This window comes from Hermetia illucens, chromosome 3 (genome assembly GCF_905115235.1).
Source record: "Hermetia illucens chromosome 3, iHerIll2.2.curated.20191125, whole genome shotgun sequence".
Lineage (NCBI taxonomy): Eukaryota > Metazoa > Arthropoda > Insecta > Diptera > Stratiomyidae > Hermetia > Hermetia illucens.
In genome coordinates this window covers 20,046,507-20,070,455 of record NC_051851.1, presented here as the reverse complement: position 1 = coordinate 20,070,455, position 23,949 = coordinate 20,046,507, and the positions used below count along the sequence as shown (strand labels likewise).

At 42.1% G+C, this 23,949-nt stretch overlaps 4 protein-coding genes across 5 annotated transcripts in view; 2 read left to right on the top strand and 2 right to left on the bottom strand.

Moving 5' to 3' along the window:
* LOC119651944 (spastin) overlaps positions 1-17,122 on the bottom strand; it is a 28,253-nt gene extending 11,131 nt beyond the window's left edge. The window contains exon 1 of one of the 2 annotated variants that reach the window (XM_038055796.1): positions 16,267-17,122. In XM_038055796.1, coding sequence (XP_037911724.1) covers positions 16,267-16,834 — 568 coding nt within the window. In that variant the 5' untranslated portion in view covers positions 16,835-17,122. The remainder of the gene's footprint in view (positions 1-16,266) is intronic. The other variant, XM_038055797.1, reaches the window with a different exon arrangement.
* A 175-nt stretch (positions 17,123-17,297) lies between these two features.
* LOC119651947 (39S ribosomal protein L11, mitochondrial) lies at positions 17,298-18,248 on the top strand. The gene is made up of 3 exons (XM_038055801.1): positions 17,298-17,534; positions 17,669-17,953; positions 18,013-18,248. The coding sequence occupies exons 1-3, from the start codon at positions 17,400-17,402 to the stop codon at positions 18,181-18,183; spliced, it is 591 nt and encodes a 196-aa protein (XP_037911729.1). The 5' UTR covers positions 17,298-17,399; the 3' UTR covers positions 18,184-18,248.
* Positions 18,196-19,205, bottom strand: LOC119651946 (ribosomal RNA processing protein 36 homolog). The gene is made up of 3 exons (XM_038055800.1): positions 19,028-19,205; positions 18,441-18,975; positions 18,196-18,379 (listed from the first exon to the last, which is right to left on the bottom strand). The coding sequence occupies exons 1-3, from the start codon at positions 19,166-19,168 to the stop codon at positions 18,246-18,248; spliced, it is 810 nt and encodes a 269-aa protein (XP_037911728.1). The 5' UTR covers positions 19,169-19,205; the 3' UTR covers positions 18,196-18,245.
* Positions 19,206-19,507: 302 nt separating this feature from the next.
* Positions 19,508-20,552, top strand: LOC119651945 (replication stress response regulator SDE2). Its single transcript, XM_038055798.1, has one exon. It carries the CDS (start codon positions 19,549-19,551, stop codon positions 20,464-20,466), a length of 918 nt encoding a protein of 305 aa, XP_037911726.1. The 5' UTR covers positions 19,508-19,548; the 3' UTR covers positions 20,467-20,552.
* The last annotated feature ends 3,397 nt before the right edge of the window (positions 20,553-23,949 follow it).

Here is a 23,949-nt window from a genome sequence, read left to right as displayed (position 1 = left end):
TTATCCTCCACTGACCCACTGGCTTGGTAATAACGAAACACGCTGAAACAGGAACGTACTAGGTCGAATGTTAGACACTCACCAGAAGGGCAATCTTTCAAGACATTCTCAGGAAGCCTTACTTCCAAAATATCCCCCTCAGTATAGGGGATGTGAAAACTCTCAATATCGATCGATAAGATTGGGGCGTTTCCTGGTCTGTGACCGCTGTAGATTTGATGAGACAATTGACCATATCATCTTTCAATGTGATAAGTTCTCGGGACAGAGGCTGCTCTTGATTGAACTAATTCCTACAGTTATTTACAAGAGTTCGCAATTCTTTTTGCTAAGAACCCAAGTCTCCGAGGAATACATGAGGACTGGTAAGATCATTGTCTTGTTCAGTACGAGCTTTGACCCTATGGTGAGACGTTTCGAGCGGAACAGTTTTTGTAAGCTGAAATAGGCTCTGTTGGTTGACAACAACCGTGCGCGAATTTCATCATCGTAGCTGTTATCAGTTGTGATTTTCGACCCTAGATAGGAGAAATTATCAACGGTCTCAAAGTTGTATTCTCCTATCTTTATTCTTCCTGTTTGACCAGCGCGGTTTGATGTGGTTGGTTGGTTGGTTTTCGGTGCTGACGTTGCGACCATATATTTTGTCTTGCCTTCATTGATGTGCAGGCCAAGATCGCGCTGCCTGCTCGATCTGATTGAAGGCAGTTTGTATGTCTCGGGTCGTTCTTCCCATGATGTCGATATCATCAGCACAGGTCAGTAGTTGGGTGGACTTAAAGAGGCTCGTATCCCTTGCATTTACCTCAGCATAACGGATCACTTTCTCGAGGGCCAGGTTAAAGAGGACGCATGATAGGGCATCCCCTTGTCGTAGACCATTGTTGATGTGGAATGGTCTTGAGAGTGATCCTGCTGCTTTTACCTGGCCTTGCACATTGGTCAGGGTCAGCCTAGTCAGTCTAGAATTGCGAACTCTTGGCCGCGTTCGAGAGAAGAATCCTGTGAAGAATTTCTGGCCCTTTACATGAGCATGGACGATTACGTAGCCTACATAAAGACGAAATCTATGAGCGATACCATGACCGTCAGGTTGTGGATAAAATCCGACTCAATAGGTTACGGTAGGCGGGTCACTTAATCCGTATGGAAGAGGATGATCCAGCCCGGAAAGTCTATAAGGGCAATATCTATGGTAGAAAAAGAAGACGAGGCAGAGCGTGCCTAGGATGGAGCGATAGCGTAGGTCAGGACGCCAGACAGCTTTTAGGGATATGGAATTGGTGGACCTCAGCGCAAAACCGGGATGTCTGGAGTTCCTTATTAAGACAGTCCTAGACGGGATACCGGTTGTTGCGCAGTTGATGATGATGAAGCAGTCAACACCTTCTATACCATTTTATCTGATCTTCTTCGTTGTTACGTTCCTCCCTCTCCTAAGTGCTTACCCTCTTACCCCGTCTGGTTCACCACTGAAGTTCACAAAAAACTACGTCGAAAATAGACTACGAAGAAGTTTCTGTCTTTTAGAAACTATGCTGACTTAGTTTTTTTTCAAATCTCTACGTTCCTCGATCAAATCCTTAATATGTAAGTCCAGAAACGGATATTTGACCAGTGTGGAAGATTTACTAAAGCGCGGAAACCTGAAACCTTTCTGGTCCCACATTCGGAACTCCCGCTTTCCTGCCCAGTTATCCCATCCGTCCATTAAATTTTCTAGCTTCTTAGCTAACTCCCCCAACTATCTTGTGATTTACTCTGCCGTTACTTTTCCTCAGTCTATATTCCCTCTCCTTCCTCCGAATCCCTCCCGATAGTGAATTTAGTCTGCCCCGCATCGTCTACCATTCCCCTTCTTACCCCTATCCTTGCCGAGTTGCTCATTGGCCAACTTGATGCCAATGTCGGACTTGGCTACGATGGTCTTCCAAACTTCTTTTTGCTCAAAACTCGTATGTCCATCTCCCTTCTCCTATCTCTTATTTTCAACAAAAGCCTCGAAGAAAATCATTTTCCCGGCTTGTGGAAAGAGGCTCTCATCATCCCGATACACAAACGTGGCGATCGTACGCTTGCCGAGAATTACTGTCACATTTCCCTCCTCTCCTCCTGTTCCAAAATCCTGGAAAGATATGTCACCGACTGGTTGTCCGCCCACTTCGGCCACCACATAGTGAAAGGACAACACGGCTTCGTTAAGCGTAGGTCCACTGCCTCCAACCTGCTTGACTTTACCAACTTTGTCGCCAAATGTCTAAATTGACGGCAAGAAGTACATACCATTTACACTGATTTCGCTGAAGCGTTCGACACTGTAAATCAAAGATATTTCTATCCAAACTCTCGTCTCTAAGCGTTTTTAAACTTTCCTCGGGTCTGATGGACTGCTCCGCCGCTAACGACATCACCTGCCGTCCTTATAACACACGTAGCGCAGACATTTTCAGCATGCCCTTCGCAGAGCTCGAAGTCTACTTTCATTCCCCGATTCCTAGGCTTTTCCGAAATTACCACGCACGTCAGCTTGGGCCTTTTAACTTCTCTACTTCAAGTAGTTTTAAGGATAGGATAAGATTATTGCTTTCTCCTCCTCCTGAGGACAATATGTAATTGGAGTTTACTGTTTGTTGTCCGTTAAATTAAATAAATAAATAAATCTACGTCAGAGTTGGGAAATCATATGAACTCATTATCATTTAACAACTTTTGACCTGGTTCTCAAAGGGACTATTTCTATTCTCAAGGAATATTGAACTATTTAAAATTTCATTAAATATTCTAGACAATATAATTAGAAAATAATGGGGAAAACCCGGCATTCAAACCACGTTAACAATTCATGAGGACCACCTTCATATACTGTTCCTCTTTCTTTTCCTTAAATGAATAAGTTTCCTGCGCTTTTCCTTCGCCCTAATTTATCCACTTTCACTGATGATATCACTCATGTGTCGCGTCAGCCCTTCACATGTTTACTTGCTGATTATCGATTCCCCCCTCAAAAGACCATAAGAACTAGAGCAAAAATCGTTCGCTTGCATTAAGTAGTAAATAATTTTCAGATTGTTTTCCTCTTTCAGATATCAACCAAAAACAAAGAGTGCAATTGCTTTGATAATCAAAAATTATTCATGATGGCGACAGGAGAGCTAGCAAAGAATCAGCGGATAGCAAACACAAAGACCGGTTCTGATTGCTTTTTGTTGTTAACAATGAAACTCTGGAAATGGAAATGATATTCACAAGCCGTTTCTGAGGCAGACAAGTATAGTTGATTTGCAATTGATAAACTTGGCTAAACTATAAAAGTTAAGTGAGATAATTCTCATTCCAGTTTATTTTGTACGCTACGAAATTCATTCATATTTTTGCGGCTTCTTTAGCAGTCACTGCAAGCATAACAGAACGGGCAATGCATATGATTTGAAATATAGCACCAAGCAACCCCCACACGAAGCGAGTTATATAATGTAACAAAACACTATATACGCTTTCCCTTTTCAATTTGGGGATTTCCTTATCTTTTATGAACACAAAAAGCGAATGGAAAGGACTCCTTCACTCCGAGAATACCCTTTCCCACTTTCCCAGCGGAAAGCTTGAACCCCTCTTGAGTGTTTGGACGATGTTTTTATAACAACCATCATCGCCAAACTCAACCCAAATAGAGCTCTTCAATTCACACATTAAAAATTCAGAGATGTGTCTCGACTCGCTCGGTCCATAGATGGGCACTTAAGGAGTTTCCATAACATGAAGATATTTCGCCGTCTTGATTCTTCAATATTGAACTTATAGCCACATTGTCTGCTGTGGATTTGCAGTCATATGGAAATTGTATAAAGTTCACCAACCCCCAATCCACTTGCTGCTAAGTCTTACATGTGCTCATGTATCTATTATTATATGAAAAAACATTGAGTGTCACCCCCTCTCTATCCTACAACATGACACTCACTGCAGAGTCCTTCAGTGAATCACTTGCTGTATTTATGATTGTATATGTATATGCATAGATACAGTCAGTTAGTCCTATTTTGCTTGTTACTTGTTTGCCTGAAAAAAAGACACCAACAATAACAGGAATTGTGGTGGAAATTCCATAATGGTTGCAACAAATCCTTCATTCAGCGGCTGATTCTCCGCCACCAACTCTCCCTGCTTGTTCGAATCTATTTTAGAAAAAAACTGAAAGATTAATTCTTTTCGAGGCACTGAATGCGCTTCGGAGGGAAATGAATGAAGGATATTATTGATTTTTTTCTCGCGAGAATAGTTGCACAGTATGTTAAAGATTGCAGGAATTCATTTAGAACGAAGTAGCTCATAAAATGAATATGCATGACTGTCTTTCTTTAATTTTTTTTACAAGAAGAAAACACGCAACGAGCTCGCGTTTCTAATAAACCTGACCCAATGTCACAAAAGGAGAACAGACAGCCAAGAGCTAAATTTGTGCGGATATCAAATGTTGCTGTGTATACGTACATAGAAGTCGACATTTCTTTTAAGGCAGACAATGGTAAGACGGTGTATGTGATTTCCGACAGAATGGGCATATTGAAGCGATGGGTTGAGTATTTTGGTGAACTGCTCAACAACTAAAATATCGACGAGATGAAGTTCCCTCCAACTGAAGACGACGGACAAATACTGCCACCACCAAGCATAGAAGAAACAGTTCGTGCAATTCATTGGTTTAAAAACCATAAGTCCCCAGGAGCCGATGGAATTACAGCCGAATTGATTAAATATGGAGGCGACCAATTACAAAAAGCGATTCATCAACTGATGCTCAAAGTATGGGACAGCGGATCAATGCCTGACCACTGGCAACGAGGCATTATCTGCCTCATACATAAAAAGGGAGATATCGCGCAGCGCAGCAATTATAGAGGTATCACGCTGTTGAGTACCATCTATAAGACATTTTCCGCTATCTTGAAAGGTCGGATACCCTTAGAATCTCATTGGCCCAAACAAAAGAGGCTTCATTCCAGGCAAATCAAAAACAGACTAGATTTTCTCTCTGCGCCAATTGTTGGAATATGGCCACCAATTGCACCATCTTTTCATCGATTTTAAAGCCGCCTATGATAGCATAGTCAGTGTAAAACTGTACACGGCCAAGAGAGAATTCGGTATCCCAACGAAATTGATAAGACTGACTATGCTGACCCTGACCAATGTGCGAGGCCACATAAAAGCAGCAGGATCATTCTCGAGACCATTCAACATCAACAAAGGTCTAAGACAAGGGAATGCCCTATCATGCGTCCTCTTTAACCTGGCCCTGGAGAAAGTGATTCGCGATGTAGACGTAAATGCGAGATGCACCATCCTCTTCAAGTCCACCCAACTACTGGCCTACGTTGACGATATCGACATCATGGGAAGAAAACCGGAGGTATACAGTCTACCTTCATCCAGATCGAGCAGGCGGCGCCAGATCTTAGGCTGCACATTAATGAAGGTAAGACGAAGTACATGATGGTAACGCCAGCGCTGAAACCAAAACCAGAAGAACGAACATCACCGAATCGCACTGGTCAAACGAAAACAATAAAGATAGATATCTAGGGTCGAACATCACAATCGATAACAGCTATGACGATGAAATCCGCGCACGGTTGTTGGCAGCAAACAGAGCCTATTTCAGCTCACAAAAACTGTTTCACTCGAAACGTCTCACCATAGGGTCAAAACTCTTACTGTACAAGACTATGATCTTCCCAGTCCTTATGTAATCCTCGGAAACTTGGGTTCTTAGCAAGAAAAATTGCGAACTCTTGGCCGCGTTCGAGAGAAGAATCCTCCCAAGGATTTTTGACCCCCTACATGAGGTTGGACGATTCCGTAGCCTACATAACGATGAAATCTATGAGCGATACTACGACCGTCTGGTTATGGATAAAATCCGGTTCAACAGGTTGCGGTGGGCGGGTCACTTAATCCGTATGGATGCGGATGATCCAGTCCGAAAAATCTATAAGGGCAATATCTATGGTAGAAAAAGAAGACGAGGTAGACCCTGCCTGAGATGAAGCGATGGCGTAGGTCAGGACGCCAGACAGCTTTTAGGGATATCGAATTGGTGGTCCTCGGCGCAAAACCGGGGTGTCTGGAGTTCCTTATTAAGGCAGGCCTAGACCTAGATATTAGCTACCGGAGTAATCGATATTGATATTAATATCAGATATTAAGGAAAAAAAAGTCGAGAAGTTCAATTCATCTGTAGAATGCATACTTAGGAACGGGGAGCAAGAACAGCAAGAAAAGAGCTGAGAATTGCATGTTCCCAATATTAAACAAGTCGGGAAACCGGAAGCTGGGGGCTTCAGGTATAAAAGGTTTCGTTTGCTTCTTTTGTGAGTATATTTGAGAGCAGAACTATCCCATCTGTACATAGCCCATTATGTATATGCACTTAGCATGTCACACTACTCTATTTAGTGTGATATTGATATTTAATTGCAGTAAATTTACACGGTAAAGTCGATTCTGAGCTACTGTAACTTTGCTATTAGGTTGTTGCACATGAAATGGCCGATTTGGCTATCAAGTAAAGTTAGTTGCGATTTTGCTGTATCAAACCACCACCAGGTGGCGCTGTTGGTATCGGATAATGAAGTATATAGACTCCTACATTTAATCAAGGAATCATTTCAGTTTTGACCATCGTTGTGATAACAGTGAAAAAAGGAAAAAAGGATGGAAAAGAGCCAAAAAAATATACTTTTTTGGCATGAGTTCAAACGTGATCATAAAGCAGCGGAGGCGACCAGGAACATTAACAGCGCATTTGGAGCTGATTGGGTAAGCGAACGAACCACACGGCGGTGGTTTGGAAAATTCCAGTCAGGCGCCGTAAACCTTCAAAGTGAGCCAATTGGACATTCAGGACCATCGATTGACAACGACGAGCTACGTTTGCTAGTTGAATGTAACACACGTCAGTCTGGGAGAGACATTGCAGAGAAACTGGACATACATTATTCGACAGCTTCCTGGTACTCGCAATAACTTGAAAAGGTGAAAAAGCTCGACAAATGGGTTCCGCATGACCTTACGGAGCAAAACTTCGAATAGAAGTTTGCAGTTCTTTACTCTTCCGCAACAGAAGCGATCCCTTTTTGCAGAATAGTGACATGTGATGAAAAGTGGATATCATACGACAATCGCTGCCGATCAGCACAATGGCTAGATGCCGATAAGCCACCGAAGCATATGCCGAAACCGAGCCTCCATCCGAAGAAGGTAATAGGGACTGTTTGGTGGCCTACAGCTGGAGTTGTCCACTATTCTTTTTTGGCACCTGGCGAAACGATAAATGCACAGAAATGCTGTGCCCAACTCGAGGAAGTGCACCAAAAATTGAGTATACAGCGGCCGAAATTAGTCAACAAAGATGGTGTGATACTCCTTAACGACAACGTTCAAAAGTTGAACGAATTGCAGTATGAGACTCTGCCTAGTCCACCATATTCACCGGACCTTTCGCCAACCGACTACCACTTTTTTAAGCATTTGGATCATTTTTTGGCTCAAAAACAATTTAGGAACGAAGAGGCTGTCAAAATTGCCTTCGACGAATTTATCAACACCCGACAGTTGGACTTCTACGAAACTGGCATACATGCTCTTGAATCTCGCTGGAAGAAGTGTTTTGAATCGATTGGCACCTATTTTGATTAAATATAATTTTTTCTAAGCTTTACAGGCGTTTCAAATTTTAGTATCAAAACGGCCATTTCATCTGCAACAACCTAACAGTAATAGTATGATTTTGGTCAAACTTGGGAATAACATGCTTCATATTATATTCTATACTACTACAAACCCTTATAAATCTAGGATAAAATTAAGGGAGGCTTCTACTCAACTTCCCCAAAAATAAGGTAATATAATATTATTAACTTAATTTGAGTAGATATCAATATGGAGAGTACTTTGAGGCCTGGGCACCATATAGAGGTAGCTTCATATTTTTGTTTTCAGATTTTTTGGTCGGGTACTTTCTGAGAATGGGTCCATTAGAGAAATCATCATTGTCCATCCCTCCCACTCCTCGCCTTGGTTATAAATATCAAGACTAGAACGGATTCGAAAAGTACTAATGGAGACCTTTCATTTGATACACAACATGACTATATTCGGTGTTTTGCAAACAAACCCTTAAAAAACAAATTTTATTTTTTAGATGCAGAACAGTGAGTTTTTTATTGCTCATATTCCGGTATTTCAAGGACCAGTTGTCCTCCTCAATGAGTTTTTATCTGCTGACGGTATATGAGGAATAAACGAAATCACTATTCGGCATTTAAAAAATAAAATTTGTCTTTTTAAGGTTTTGTGTGAAACAAAACTTTATTAGAATCGAGACGGTGTCTGTCTGTCCGTCTGTCTTTCTGTCTGTTTGTCACCCCCGATTTATTCGGAAACGGCTAGACCGATTGCAACGAAAATTGGTGAGAGTATGTAATCTGGTGTTCCCTTTACATGTAGTAAGTGGCACCATCTTGTGTTAAGTTTAAGGCGGGCCCCCATACATGTGAATGGAGGGTGCAACTTTTTTTTTCACACAATGTAGCCATGTGGGGTATCAGATGAAAGGTCTCAATTAGTACTTTTCGAAACTGGTTCAATATTTGATGTTGGGTGCAATATAGGGGAGTGAGGGCTCAAAATATGACCATCAAAAAGTGTAACAGGTCTCGTTCTCAGAACCTATCCTACCGAAAAATCTGAAAAAAATCATAGTGGTGCACATCTACGAAATCTAGTCCTCAAAATATATCCGGTTCCGATATCTGCACAAATAAAGTTAATAATAGTATATTTCCACATTTTAGAACTTTACCCGGCACCCCCCTTATGTTCATCCCAGAAGTATGCATGTAATGAAGAACATAATGCACAGTTTGGTCAAGTTTGAAAAAAATCCAACCATTATTAACAAAGTTATAGGGGGTCAAACTTTACAATTTTTTGTGAATTTCGTGCACTCTACAACCTGCATGACGTCATCATCACATATCAATTCGTCAATACCACAACGAAATGAGTTCTTATGAATTGGGTCGCAGAGAATTATTTTGTTTTTTTTAGTTTTTTAGTTATTTGTCAGCCAGACATGTGTGTATGTAGTGCTAATGAACTTTGCGGGTAGTGCCTAATTCAAATAGATATAAGAAGTAAATCGGAAATATGGGTACGATCAATTTATATACGCATATATGTGTACAGTATTCGGTAATAGGCAGTTTGTTTGTTTAGGGTGAGCGTGATATCTATGGCTGTAATATGTACGTATGTCTCGTAGTTTGGAAAAATATGAAGGATTATGTTGGATTTGTAGCTATATACGGACAGAAAAATGTGCGTTGAAGTTTCTCACATAAGATGAACACAAAATCTTTATACCCGAAGCGCGAGCTTCCGGTATTCCGACTTGTTTCATTATAAAATAAGCCATAACCGGAAAAAAATAAATAAATGATCAAAAAAGTAAAACGAAATGTTTTCCTGCGACATCCTCTTTATGTAATTGATATGTTATGATGACGTCATACACATTTTAGAATGAATCACACAAAATATAAAAATTTCACCTTCTATAACTTTGTTAATAATAGTTGGATTTCCTTCAAACTTCCCATGCTTCCTGTTATCCCTTATGCAAATGCCAAGTTTTGTAGTTCTAACATGAACTTAAGGCAGGTTTCCGGCTAAATTTCTAAAATATGCTAATATCCTATCATTAATTTTATTTGTGGAGATATGGGAACGATTTCGTTTAGATACACAACTTTGAATTTTTTTTCAGATTTTTCGGTTGGATAGGTTCTGAGAACGAGGTCTGTTACACTTTTTGAGGGTCATATGTGATGCATCTATATGAAATCTAGGTCTCAAAATGCATCTCATTCCGATATATGCACAAATAAAGTTAATAATAATATATTACCATGTTTTAGAATTTTACCGGAAAACCCCGCTTAAGTTCATCCCAGAAATACAATACAAATACAATTTGGCAGCAGCATAGCATAGCATAGGTCCGGATAGCTGAGTGGTTAGAGCACAAAGCTATCGTACGGAAGGTTGCGGTTCAAATCTCACTGGTAGCAGTGGGATTTGTATCGTGATTTGACGTCGGATATCAGTCGACTCAGCTGTGAATGAGTCAAATCAGGGTAATAATCTCAGGCGAGCGCAATGCTGACAACATTGCCTCCAACAGTATACTGTAGTGCACCGTTACGATCTTGAATGAAGTCTCCAACACACTTCAAGGCCCAATATGGATTGTTGTGCCAACGATTATTATTATTATTATATGAACGGCGGGGTCCATGGGGAAGTTTTAGTTTTCCTTTTTTGGCTTTTTTTATTTATCTGCATATCAGTGTCAATTAATTGACCGAGACATGTGCGATCAGATTAATCAATTTATTAATCCGGTAATAGACAACATTTGTTGATTTAGGATGAAGACAGTATCTGTGTCTTTGATATGTATGTACATATGTATATCTTAGAGTTTAGAAAAATATTGCGGAATATTTTGTATTCTTAGCTATGTACGAATGGAAAATCGTGCATAGAGAATTGTGTGCATAAGATGAACACAAAACCTTTTACCTGAAGCGCTGAGCTTCCGGTATTCCGACTTGTTTTTTATTGCTACGGAAGATTTATGTTTGAACTTTTTTACTCAACTGCATAATCGGCAATTATGGATTTTTGCCGATTTTAGAATACACAAAATTAAAATAAAAGGCGATTCGAGGAATGAAAAGGTGCCTGTCTTAGTTACTACACTAAATAAGTAGGTCACTAATTGGCTCCAAATCGATTCTAAGGATAGAGTTTTGCTGGATGCATGCTGGAGACTCTATATTATGAAAGGCGTAGCAACTCCAAGGGGTAGGCATGAAGTGCATGATATCTATGCTGGCTCGCTTCGGGAAAGTACTACTGCTACATACCAAAAGTGCCTTTGACGTGAAGTTCATAATCTGGGTCGGCTCGATTGAAAGCATTACATAAAATGTACATTCAAGAAGATTTGTTCCTGTCGACAGTGGCATCGAATTCGGTAGATCACACATTGAACCCTTAAGGGGGTCATCCCGTGTGTCGGGTTGTAGAAATCGGTGCATGAATTGCATTTATATATAGTGGAGAATATGTGGACAAAGAGATTTTTTGATATTCCGAGTCGTTCAGAAATTACAGTGTTAAACAAGTAAGGAGTTTGCAGTCGGGGCTAGAGTACTCGATGAGAAAGAGCATCGAATCTTTTTTTACCTGGTTGTTTTTTACCTGAGCCTTATAAATTCGAACACAGGTATAAATATAAAAAGATGGAAAACCAATCAATTATTTGCTTTTGCTTATTTGCTGTTTGGAATAAAAAGGATAATCCAGTCTAGAGTGAGCACTGAACGGCTTTCAAGCTATACTCAGTTATATTTTGTTGTAAGTATTTTACTGTTTGTGTGTTCAGTGATTTTTTTAAATGGATCGTACGAAGGGAGATCGCTCTAACGTTCAACGTCATGCTCGCACTAAAAAACGAGTATTTCCTGGGAATCGATACTTATCAGAGAAGAAAAAGAAATTCGCATCAACATCAGCAAAGAAACGTTTAGCAAACATGAAAATGGATGTTCCAATTGCGACAAATTTTGTATATTGTATATTGGATTTTGCTGGAGTTCAAATTTCTGCAAATAATAAAATATACGTAGTAGTAAAAAAGGAATGCGTAGGACATGTCGAGAAAAGAATGGGAACGCGGCTTAGAAATGAAAAGAAGAATCATAAAGGCATTGGTGGAAAATAAATGTTCTACAGACGAAAATCCTCAGCATCAAAATTGTCCAGCAGCCGAGGACAGTTGGTGCAAATGGCGCAAAGCGGAAGCTAAAGGAGAACTGGATAGTTTCCACCACGAGAAGGTACCTTTGACTGAAGAAGTTCAAATAGTTATCATACCAATCTACGAAAAGTTGTCACGAGATGATCTCTTGAACAGATGTTTAGGAGCAGAGACCCAAAATAACAATGAGTCGTTAAATGCATTGATCTGGACTTTCGCTCCTAAACACCTTCATTCTGGGGCCAAGGTCGTAGAAATAGCCACTTTTCTGGTTGTAATTATTTTCAATGAAAGATTCAATGGCATTCTCAAAATCCTAGTGACAATGGGATATCAAGTTGGTCACATATGTCAGGTTTATGTCGACCGCCGTAATGAAGCGCGAATTTGGCGGTCCGAACGACGATCGACTGACCTTGCTAAAAGAGCCAGAATTGAAACCAGAGAGCAACAATCGACTTTACAAGACTTTTTTGAAGAAACGGAGGGTGCTCTCTATGGACCAGGTATAGCAGATTAATGGCGAATTAAAATTTTACTGTTGATAATCACATTTAAATTTTCAAATGCGTTTTTCTCGAAACTGCATCTTGAAAATCGGCTGCCACCATAGCTCAAAATCTGTCCAACCAAATTCTTTGAAATTTTCACGACTTCTTTAAAACATATTTCTACGGTCCGCAAACTAGGATAATTGCAATTGGACGGGTCGTTTTTTCTTTATTCATAAAAAAGCCGTAAAAAAAAACACCAAAATCTAAAAAATTAAGTTTAAAAGTCCACCAAAAATTTATCTTTTCATATTTTCTAATTATCCTAGTTTGCGGACAGTGGAATATTGTCCACATTAAAATGCCGTTTAGTTTTTTTTCCTCAGATGAACACAGCGCGCTCCTGCGTGGCGGCAGAAAAACACCTTTTTTTGGAGATGGGTGCATAAATTGACACGTATTCCGAAAATTGGCTACGATATCAAGATGAAATTTATCACATATACTAGAGATATCAATAAACATATGGTGAAAAAATCACGTTTCTATCTTTATTCAGTCCTCCAAAATAAATTTTCCAAAAAAGGCAAAAAACGGCCTTCACACGGGATGACCCCCTTAAACTTTCCAGTAGGCCCGAGACGCGCATGCAGAGGCAAGTTGTGCAAAACAAGATGACACTAAAGAAGGTAGAAGTAAGAGTAAAATTCGTCTTATGCAATGTAACTTACACTGGATTGCTTCTGATGTTTTTCAGTGACGAAAACAAGTGCTCACTAGAGGTCCAGAGACCTTCAATCATTACTGGCGGATATGAGAAGCACCCTCAGTCATTTCGTCCCGCGATTCAAGCAATGGTTTTGTAATGGTGTGTGCCTGCCATACTTAAGGCGACCTGTCCGTTGCACCTGAACAGTTTCCAGTCCATCCGGCCGCCTGTTGGAGTGAAAACATCATACACATACCGGCACCATCAATTCAACTCTCGCCACTCACGTTACCGCCGCTGATTAATTGCAAGCTGTGTAGCAAACATTACAAGCCGACTGTTGCCTTTTATTCGACATTTTTTACGTATTCAATTTCAGCAGGACAATGCCTTCGTCCATCTAAGTCGGAGCACGTGAGATTGGTTTAACGTACAACGAATCGAGATCCCAACTCGATGGAGAACATTTGGTCATTATTATCTGGAGAGAACGCCTTTCTCTAAGTCCCAGCATGCTTACCTCAAAGGTAAATCCACAGAAACCGCCCTCCACGAGGTAATTGGCACGGTTGAGCGGTCGCTGCAGTACAAGCAGTATACCTTGCTGCCTTCTTGGATATAGAGGGACCTTTCAACAACGTCATTACAACGCCATCAAGGAAGCCTTGACCGGTATCGGATTGGAGGGGTATCTCACGCATTGGATTATATCCATGCTGAGTACCAGGATAATCCAGTCCGATCTGAGAGGCAACCATTTCACCAGAGCTGTGAACAAGGATCTCATGGAAGGAGCGTTGCGAAAGGTGTGCCTGTGGGCCGCAAGATGCGGACTCAGCATAAACCCAACCTGAATTCCATCTACCACGGCTGAATGAACAAAGATTGGTTCTTTTCTCTAATGTAAAGTATCTGGGTGTAACCCTGGATCGTAAGCTAAATTGGTGGTTGAACATAGAACTGAGGGTTAAGAAGGCCTGTATAGCCTGTAAGAGAACCTTTGCAAAGAAATGGGGTCTCCGGCCGAGGATGGTTATCTGAATGTACACCGCTGTAGTGCGTCCGATCCTGACGTACGGCTCTATTGTATGGTGGCAGGCTTTGAACAAGAAATCCAATAGAACGAAGGTTAATAGGATTCAAAGAACCGTGTGTGCAGGTGCTACAGGGGCTCTGAAGTCCTGCCCGGCAGGTGCTCTCAATGTACTCCTGCATCTCCTCCCCCTAGACCTCCACATCAAATATGTTGCAGCGTACAGTGCCGTCAGACTACGTGAGTCCGGATGCTGGACAGCGAAGCCCTACGGCCACAGCAACATCCTAGATGAAATACCTCGAGAAATCTGAGCATCCCCCACGGACTATGTCACACGCAAGCTGAACTTCGCGAGAAACTTTGCTGTGGACCTTCCAACCAGGGCAAAGTGGAAGACCGGCGGCGTGTTGCAAGACTATGACATGGTATTCTTTACGGACGAATCAAAGATGGCCTATGGAGTCGGCGCGGGGGTTTTCTCGAATACACACGGTGTATCCAAGTCGTATGGTCTCCCAGGTTTCGCCAGTGTATTCCAGGCGGAAGTACTGGCGATATTGGAAGTCTGTCGATGGCTGGAGCGTGATTCGAACCCCAAGCGTAACATAGCCATTCTGACCGACAGCCAAGCGGCCATCAAGGCCTTGTACTCAACGACGACATCTTCCCGGCTGGTGGGGCACGCTCAAGGTCACTCTCCTCTGGGTTCCCGGGCATAGGAACATAGAGGGGAATGAGCGGGCTGACGGATTGGCCAGGCAAGGTTCTGCTCTTGGCAATCCCTCGGCGAATACAGTCGGTGTTCCGCTGGCGGCTGTCGGGGGCGGAGTATACTCGCACTACCTAGCAGCCGCGGGCCTGAGATGACGAAGGCTTACAAGCTGTGCCAAGTCAAGGAGAATTTGGCCCGCTTATAACATAGCCCGATAACGAGAGCTCCTGTGCCAGACGCGTGCAACTGCATTCAAGATTACGGCGGTCTACACGGGGCACTGGCCCATAGAAGACCATGCCGCTAGGCTCGGCATACCGTACAACTCGCATTGCCGAAGCTGCGGAGAAGAAAGGGAAACCCTCATGCACTTTCTCTGCGATTGCCCAGCTCTGGCTAGAGTCAGGCTGCGGACACTGGGTAAACCATTCTTTGGGGACCTCAGAGAGATTTCTAGCTGCAGGGTCGGAGAGCTGTTTTCCTTTGTGAATGCTACGGGCTGAAGATCCGAGCCGGCTGGACTCTGCTTCCCTGCTCCCATAACAACAGTCACGGTCTTAGGAGTTTGTAGCATCAAAACGGCGGACCAAAGCGCTAATTGGGCTCCTCAGAGCGGCCACTAATACCTACCCTACCCTACCCTACCCATTATCTGTAGTGTATACGCCGATAATATACAATATCGTTCCACGGAAGAGAGTAGCACGAAATCGACAATACAATAGTAAACAACCTTGTAAATTCCATATTCAATCGTATTTTAGATGTGATAAATAGAATGGGGAATCCCATTAATTATTGAAATCACGCTGTTTGTGTTCCTGCTTTAGAAAACTTAATAAAATGTAAATTTTGGCGAGTGGAGTTAAATGCATTGAAACTATCAAAACGATAATTTTGGGCAAACAATGTTTTCTCAGCAATGAGGCTGGTTTGTGGTAGAAATACTTTCTGTTCAGCGTTCTTCCATTGGTTCTTAAGAAATGACCAAAAATGGGGTGGAACTGAAAGCATTTGTAGCATTGTATCCAAGAAACGAACAGTTCTTGGCCATATTCTAGCTAAAAATAATTTCTGTTGACTTCATCCGGATTTTGTATAAATCTACATTTATACTTCTCTATTGTCTGAGAACACGACTGATCATAAAGAACCTAATTTTCAATTCAAAATCGAGCTATAACCCCCAAAAACGGTATTGCAATCCGGTCATTGTGTGAACAGCTGATATCAATCACACTTTCAGCTTTACTTCTCCATAGGAAAGCACTGACAAAATTGCTAAGTACGTCCAGCAATAAGCCACAAAGTGCCAAGGCTAGCAGGTTTCCTTCTTTGTCGAGAGCGAGACCATCCATTGTGCAAAGCATCAGCCGACACCAAGCAAAAAGACATTGGAAAATTTCGTAATTATAATAAATCGCTTACCTTCGTTCTCCTCATCAATTTTCAATGCTTTCGAGATGTACTCGAACGCTCGGCGATGATGGTGTTTCTGCTTGGCTAGTAGCGGATCTCCAGGACCCGGTCCGCTCGATCCAGCTCCCTGTTTGTTCGTGGACATCTCTAATTCCCGATTTTTGTGATGACTGTGATGTCGCACGTACGTACTACGCAACAATTGCTGATGCTGTTGCAAAGTATCAACGTTCCCGACCACAATTTCGAGACTGCAATCACGCTTTTTTGCAGGTCGATAGACAACACGCGTGGTTGCACTGTACAGATAGCGAAAAATGCAAAATAACTGATAGATCAGCGATCGTAAAATGTTAAATAAAAAAATTATGGGGAAGGAGACAACGTAGAGGTTTTGTTTGTGAACGGAACCGCGCGAACGTCCCGAACTTGCATCATCCGTCACGCTCGATTCTTCGCAGCTACTGTCGCTCTTTCGATGCGTTTTTTTAGCTGGTGATTTGCCACTGCTCGAGCTACTTGTGCTGCTACCATTGCCCGACGATTGTGAAGACTGTGCGTTCTTGTTACGCACCATAGACTAGCGATCGTTATGAGCCGGATTTTTCGATTGATTTTCAAGTGCTTTTTATGTAATATCGATATACTATTTTTAACTATTTCAGCTGGAAACGGACTAATTATTTATTTACAACAAAAACACAACACAAAACAAAGACCCCCGACGACGTGAGAACGATGACACTTGACGTCTACTTCGCGAGTGGTATTCTCGTTAGAAAAGCTGACAAGTCCCAATTTGTTGAAACAATTGACTAGGGTCGGCCAAGAGGTATTGTCATTGTGGTTTGCGCACTAGATAGCATGAGGTTGTTTTGAGCTTCTTTGAGCGGTTAAACAAATTAAACACATAAAAGTAGGTATGAGTAAATAATTTCATCAACATAAACTTAGAAGAATTAGAAATATATACTCCAGTCAAGTTTATGTAAAATATTTTGTTTTTGGTTGAAGTTGTCTGTGCAGCTCTTCTCAAAGTACTCCAACGTCAAACCTATTCCATCCAATAAACATAACCTTCCCAAGATAATTTTCTAATTTTTGTTCGTTCCTGCGTGTCGTGAAGTAAAAAACTCTCAAAAATGTCGAAAGCGGCGGGACGATTGAAAACTATGAAGAAGATGACTGACAAAATCGTTCATACGAAGAAACTTCGCACAAATATTCCAGCAGGAATGGCTGCTGCCGGTCCCCCGCTCGGACCACAACTCGGTCAAGTAAGGATTTATAAATTCTCTGTGGATCTCAAAATATTGCTAGGTTGCAATTGGAAGCAGATTTTATTCGTTTCAATTTCTTACTAAACTTTGCTACATTTAACCCATTTCAAGCAATTTATTATTCTTCCCAGCGAGGCATCAACATCGCAGCTTTCTGCAAGGATTTCAACGAACGAACCAAAGACATCAAGGAAGGCATTCCGCTTCCATGTCGCATTTCCGTCAACTCCGATCGATCCTACGAACTAGTCATCCATCAGCCACCTGCAACATTCTTCCTAAAACAAGCAGCTGGGATTCAACGGGCTGCCATGTACCCTGGGAAGGAAACATCGGGAATGATCACTCTCAAGCATCTCTATGAAATAGCGAAAATCAAACATCAAGACCCGCCAAATGCCCTGATGACGCTGGAGGTGAGTTAGATCCCGTGCACTTGACTCAGCTGGTGAATTCAAATTTCTTCTGTTTGCAGCAAATGTGTAACATGTTGATCGGTGTAGCGAGAACTTGTGGGATTAAAATCGTCCGAGAATTGAATGCGGAGGACTACACGCAATTCCTAGACGAGCGCAAAACTGTTGTGGAGGAGCAAAGAAAGGAACTCCAGGAGAAGCGGGAAGCAAAGATGCTGCGTACGGGATAGAAACTCAATCTGTTTGGATAGAATAGGTTTTATTAGACTTAAATATAAAATGAAAAGAATCGTTAGATCCCGGACTTGAATTTCTTCCGGTCCTTGGAGGCATTCTTTTTCCTCCTTTTCTCCAGATGTTTCACCAATCTGCCGGATTTCTTCAGGTCCTCGTATTGTTTTACCAGCTCTGTCAGCTGCCGCTCCTCTACAGATAAAAGATGTCAAGTTACAGAGGAAATTAAACGTGACACAACCTCGGAACTTACTCTTCGTCTTGTACCATGGAGTGCGGCCCTCCTCCTTTGCTTTCTTGATTTCTTCCTTTTCCTCCTTCAGTACTTCCTCTCGTATCTTTCGTTTCTTCTCCTCTCGCATTTGGTTCTGTAATCTTTGCATGACAAGCTTCATTTCCTTCCTCTTCTCCTCATCCTCCACCTTCCTCATCTTCTTTTTCAAACTGTGCACTTCCTTCTCGCGAATGTCGTTCACAAACTCATAGTTGGTTTTGAATATTTTACTATCGTATTCGCCGCAATTCTCGTCGAAACGCGGATCACGGGAACTTGTTTGCTCCGCTCGTTGTCTTTCTTCCCCTCCAAGGAAGGGCACGGGACGTTTGGAGCTCATTTCTCGGGGACGGTTCTTGTTGGCTCGCTTGAAATCAGTTTTGGTTTTCTCACGCGATGATGATTTGGAGCCTTTTCCGAAGATTGCTTCGTTGTAAACTTTTGTTCCAAGCTCTTCTTTCAGCTTCATAAGCTGGACAAAGGACATAGTGCTGAGATCACTTCGAATTTCGTTCTGCAAATAGAAAAGTTCACGGGACTTCCAAGAATATTGTAACAACACAAACCCTTTCCGTATCGTCGGAGCTTTCTTGATTTTGCTCTTCATTACTTTGCTCATCAGCTTCGGAATCATCTGAGTCGTCACTTGTTTCTACATCTCGATCTTCCTTTAAGGATTTTCCCATTTTCACTTTCGCCGACGACATCGCAATGTTTTGATCTTTTTTTGACAATTGACTTCACGTGTTGATAAACTTCTAAATAGATAGGGGAGAAGTATGCAAATTGTCCGGTGTAATGGAAAACATAGGCTAGTACCTTTTCTATTTTCTTTCATATTTCACTAATCTAAAGTACTTTAAAGAATTTTCATTGATTATTCCAACTCTACTGTAATTACGAAAATAACTTTTATCGCTAAAATATACTGTAATGACTTAAAAATTTAATTACATTTTGTGATTAAAATATACGACTTCTAGTACTACAAATACACAGTCGACTACAAACTGCATCATACATAAGTATCCGCATCTCTAGCTTGAGTTGACATTCGTATCAAAACAAACTAAGTGACGACGTCGAGATGGAACCTGCCTTGTTTTTGTGTGGGAATAAAGTTGCGGTTCTAGAGACCAGTTCAACGTTACTAGATGCTATCGAAATTCTAACCAACCAATTCGGAGTCTGTACCTCAGACGTTTACTTCACCAGCAATGGCAAGCTCGTCAACAATGCAACTTCCCCACTGTCCCATAACATCCATGCAAACATTCGCTGCAATGGAGGTAAAGGCGGTTTTGGATCAATGCTCCGTGCTATTGGGGCACAAATTGAAAAGACAACAAATCGTGAAGCCTGCCGGGACCTAAGTGGACGTCGCTTGCGGGATATCAACGAGGAGAAACGCCTGAAAGCGTGGCTGGACAAACAGAAAGATCGAGAAGCTGAAGCGGAGGAGAAAAAGCGAAAGAAGTTGGAAAAACTGATGGCTGTGCCAAAGCATGACTTCAAGGATGCTGAGTATGAAAGTGCCCGCTCTGATCTAACAGAGAAAGTCAGTGAAGCAGTGGAGGAAGGTTTTAAGAAAGCGATGGCCAAGGGTGGCGGCGGCCCGTCTACTGCGGGCGTGAAAAGGAAAGCCGCCGAGGATTTAGCGAAAGAAAAGAAAAAGAAACCAGCACTTTGGATCGATGATGATTTGAGTTCCTCGACCGACACAAGCGATTCAGACGACGACGATGGAGGCAGCAGCCAAAATGAGGGGCGACATGGTTCCAGCGAAGACTCAAACAGAAATTCAGATAAACCAGAGACTTCCAACGCACCACAAAGTATCAAACCCGATGGCAATAAAACAGAAACTACTGAATCGACGGGCCAGAAACTTCCATCAGGGGATCTAGCCGGTAGCAACGGTTCGACCGAATGCAGTGAAAATGAAGCGGACAAATCTGAAGATACTCCTCAGAGCTCCAGTATGGGTGCAGTTGCAAGTGGATAGCTATAGATACACATGTAGATATCAGAGAACATCTAATTAAGTTACATGTTAAATTAAAAATTTAAATAAATACTCTTAGGACGACATATTTTTCGCCTTGTTAATCGTTTTCTAGCCGGTGTAACGAATCCCTGCTCTTTGTTGTAATCTGTTCACTTGCTAGGGTGTTCTTAGGTTTCGTTTTGTTGTTAATTGCAATGCGCACAGGTGGGCAACCTGATTGCCAAACTATGTAAGTTTGGCATGGACCGTGCAACTTCTTTTTCTTCAGCCTTTGTCCCGTTCACAAGCGGGGTCGGCTCGTAAATCCGATCATCATGTTTGTAACGACATTGTATGCATTTTCTTGGTCGACCTGTCGCGGAGCCTGTCACCAAGAGAGATAAGGTAGGATTTAGCATAGTGGAATAACTCCAACTATACTCTATTTATCTCTTTCCTTGATCTCAGCATTTTATTTTTGTTTTACTGAGGATAGTACAGAGTACGTATGTTAATAGCATGGCGGAGTTTGGCATGGACCGTGCAACTAAACTAGCAATTTCATTCTAAGATCGTGTGATGGGACTTTCTAATCTTTGCTTGACTATGCTAAGGTTGGAGACCACTCTACAATCTAAGGTTCCGCTTACAAATATCATTTTTTTAATATTTTGCACCTTGAGCGAGCAACCTCAACTTGTCCATAAACTCGCACATGAAAAGAATATCCCTTCAGTCAGATGATAACATGGAATTACCTAAAACTACCGGAAATGCATTTGTGTTTGGCACTGAAGCTACAGCTATCAAGATGATATCTAGTTGTAGTAACTCCAATAAACCTTATTGAAAGGAAATAAAGACTTCCACGAACTATCTGGCCTTCCCAAAACAACAATTTCGTGAGCTTCTTCGAGTAATCGAACACCCTTTTAACTCAAAAAGTAACCCAATTTCACTAACTTGCCAACAGATTTACTCATCAGTCCTGAGAACACATTCCAAACATTGCCGAAGAGGTGGTTTAAAAAGAGGGAAAAAAATTAAGTTCGGCTGGCTTCACTTTCGTAAAATAAGCAAAAATTTCAACATCGTTGACATCATTGAAATCGAACGTAATGGTTATGGTAGGGCCAGGTATCTTGTCAAATGGCTTTATTCAAACTGCGTTAATCCCGACTACGGGACTGAGGCGCTTCACCATTCAAAGCTTTTATTTAAATTTGGCATAATCAGGGAAATCCCTTGGAATTTTACCGAAAATGAAATCCGGAGAAATTTATTCCCTAGCAAAACATAAAGATAGCCTCTTAGTGAATGCATATTCCTAGCTATTTTTTTTTTCTTGGATACACTAGGGTTCTAGCCGAATACTATCGAGTCACACCCAAGCCACTTAGGTCTAACCAGGCGAACCGTAAATTGTTATAATGAAGCCTTAATAAGGTAAATATGCATGGCTCGCACAATAAGATCTAGAAACTACGGGTTCTAGACTACATTGGGTTAGAAATCAATGAGGCAGCGGATGAGTTGGCCGGAAAAGGAGTAGAGACACTACTATACGGGCCAGAACCTCTGTGAGGAATTAGAACCTTCTTAGGATCATAGTAATTCATCACTCGTAGATCGTGTAGATTAAATTATCACCTGGTGAAGCTGAGGATATTTGCAGATTCTATAAGGGGAGTGACGAAATCTTCTGATATCTTTTGAGGCAGTGTCCGGCACTTGTCCAAATTAGGCTAAGACGCTTGGGAGAAGGCGGGGTGCCAGGCTGAAGTTGCTGGAAGATGGGAGCATATTAAAAACTATGTCGGTTATAGGCTTGATGCGAAAGTATGCACCATTTCAAATGACAAGTCGAAGCAATGCAGCAGTTGCGGAGTTGAAGGCCCTATCAGCAAGGGCTGCCGGACTGATCTAAATTGCTTACTGTGCAAAGTGATGGAGGTTGTGGCCATTGACACATTGCAGGGAGCAGACGTGACCAGAATATGGGAGAGCCTTCAACACAAATCGCAGATTAGGTCGATACAAATCAACCACTGCCAGGCAGGGCAGGACTTACTTTCGCAAACCAGTCACGAGAAAAACATTGATGTGGCTTCAATTAGCCAGCTATATCGAAATCACGGTGGTGGCATGAAGATGAAAAGCCTAAGAGGCTAAGCAGTGTTATGCGCTTGCGGAGAACTGGCCTTCCAGGAAAGAATGGGGCGTCTGGTATATGGATTCGTCAGAACAAAAGTGAAAGAAATCCACATAAATAAGTGCCATGCTCCACCCAACGCTGTACTTGACGAGTACGAGCAGATGCTGAGCACTCTAGATCTGGACGCAAGAGGACAGACATTGGGCGAAAATCTTAGCGGGAGATTTTATCGCGTGGACTCTTGGATGGAGCAGCAGGACAACGAATAGTAGAGGACGTGTTCCTTTCAAACCAGTCGCGGAACTAGACGTGAGACTTGCGAATGCCGGAACCTCATAAACTTTTAGAGTAAGGAGCCTGGGGTCTATAGACTCGACATATGCGAGCGTCGCCTTAACAAGTGGAGTGACCACACACACTGGATGAAGCATTGAACTCGAAAAAGAGTTTTTGCAGAATGGCGGCTGATTTACTTGAGTAGATGGCGAAAGCTTTTGAGGGGGACATATCCCTGGTTGGTACGGTCAGAAAAAAGTCTATTAAATCAACCGATGGGTGACGTATGCACACGATGCTACTATGTCCAGAAGGCAACTACTCCCACAAGAAAACACAAGTTTGCCAGCAGCATACTTTCGGGCAGGGAAGTTTTACCAGAAGCTTAAGGGAAAGCCCGGTAGCGATGGCCTAGAGAAGACAATTACGTGGCCGCTTAAAAGAGGCTGTAATGAAAAGGCTACGAAGATCATCCCATGTGCCCGCGTTTCCGTTTCTTCATCACGAAAACAGCGAATGGCGAATGGTGGTTCAGCTCAATGAGCGCATAATGTGCAGTAACTGAGGAAGAGCTACGGAAAACATGTGGTCGAATCGGTGACAACAAGGCCCCATGTTTCGATAGCAACCCTATTAGAGTTTTAAAGCTGGTAGTAAAGACTACCATCACACGGGATATCCAACGTCCAGCGCCCTACACACTGCTTTATGCAGATGATGTTTTCCTAGCATCTGATAGCAAAAATGATCTCGAACAACTTGTTCAAAAATGGAATGATCGCCTCATGCAACACGGTCTCAGATTGAATTTAAACAAAACTGAATTTTTGACCACCGATCCCCATGAAACAGGCACAATCACTGTCAGCGGCAGTGATCTGCCCAGAACTGAGCGATTTAAATACCTCGGGTCAACGCTATCAGCCAATGGAGAGCTGCGTTATGAAATTGCTTCACGCATTAACGCAACCTGGTTGAAGTGGCGTTCCACAACTGGTGTCCTTTGTGATCAACGTATCAACGAACGTCTCAAATCTAAAATTTACCGCAATTTCGTCCGTCCAGTCGCT

Bases quoted from the DNA above. Each gene is read 5' to 3' on its own strand.
- LOC119651947 (XM_038055801.1), top strand. From the start codon at position 17,400: ATGTCGAAAGCGGCGGGACGATTGAAAACTATGAAGAAGATGACTGAC. The intron at 17,535-17,668 runs GTAAGGATTTAT...TATTCTTCCCAG, and splicing joins TCGGACCACAACTCGGTCAA to CGAGGCATCAACATCGCAGC. The intron at 17,954-18,012 runs GTGAGTTAGATC...TTCTGTTTGCAG, and splicing joins ATGCCCTGATGACGCTGGAG to CAAATGTGTAACATGTTGAT.
- LOC119651946 (XM_038055800.1), bottom strand. From the start codon at position 19,168: ATGTCGTCGGCGAAAGTGAAAATGGGAAAATCCTTAAAGGAAGATCGA. The intron at 18,976-19,027 runs GTTTGTGTTGTT...TTCTATTTGCAG, and splicing joins GCTCCGACGATACGGAAAGG to AACGAAATTCGAAGTGATCT. The intron at 18,380-18,440 runs GTAAGTTCCGAG...TTTTATCTGTAG, and splicing joins TCCATGGTACAAGACGAAGA to AGGAGCGGCAGCTGACAGAG.
- LOC119651945 (XM_038055798.1), top strand. From the start codon at position 19,549: ATGGAACCTGCCTTGTTTTTGTGTGGGAATAAAGTTGCGGTTCTAGAG.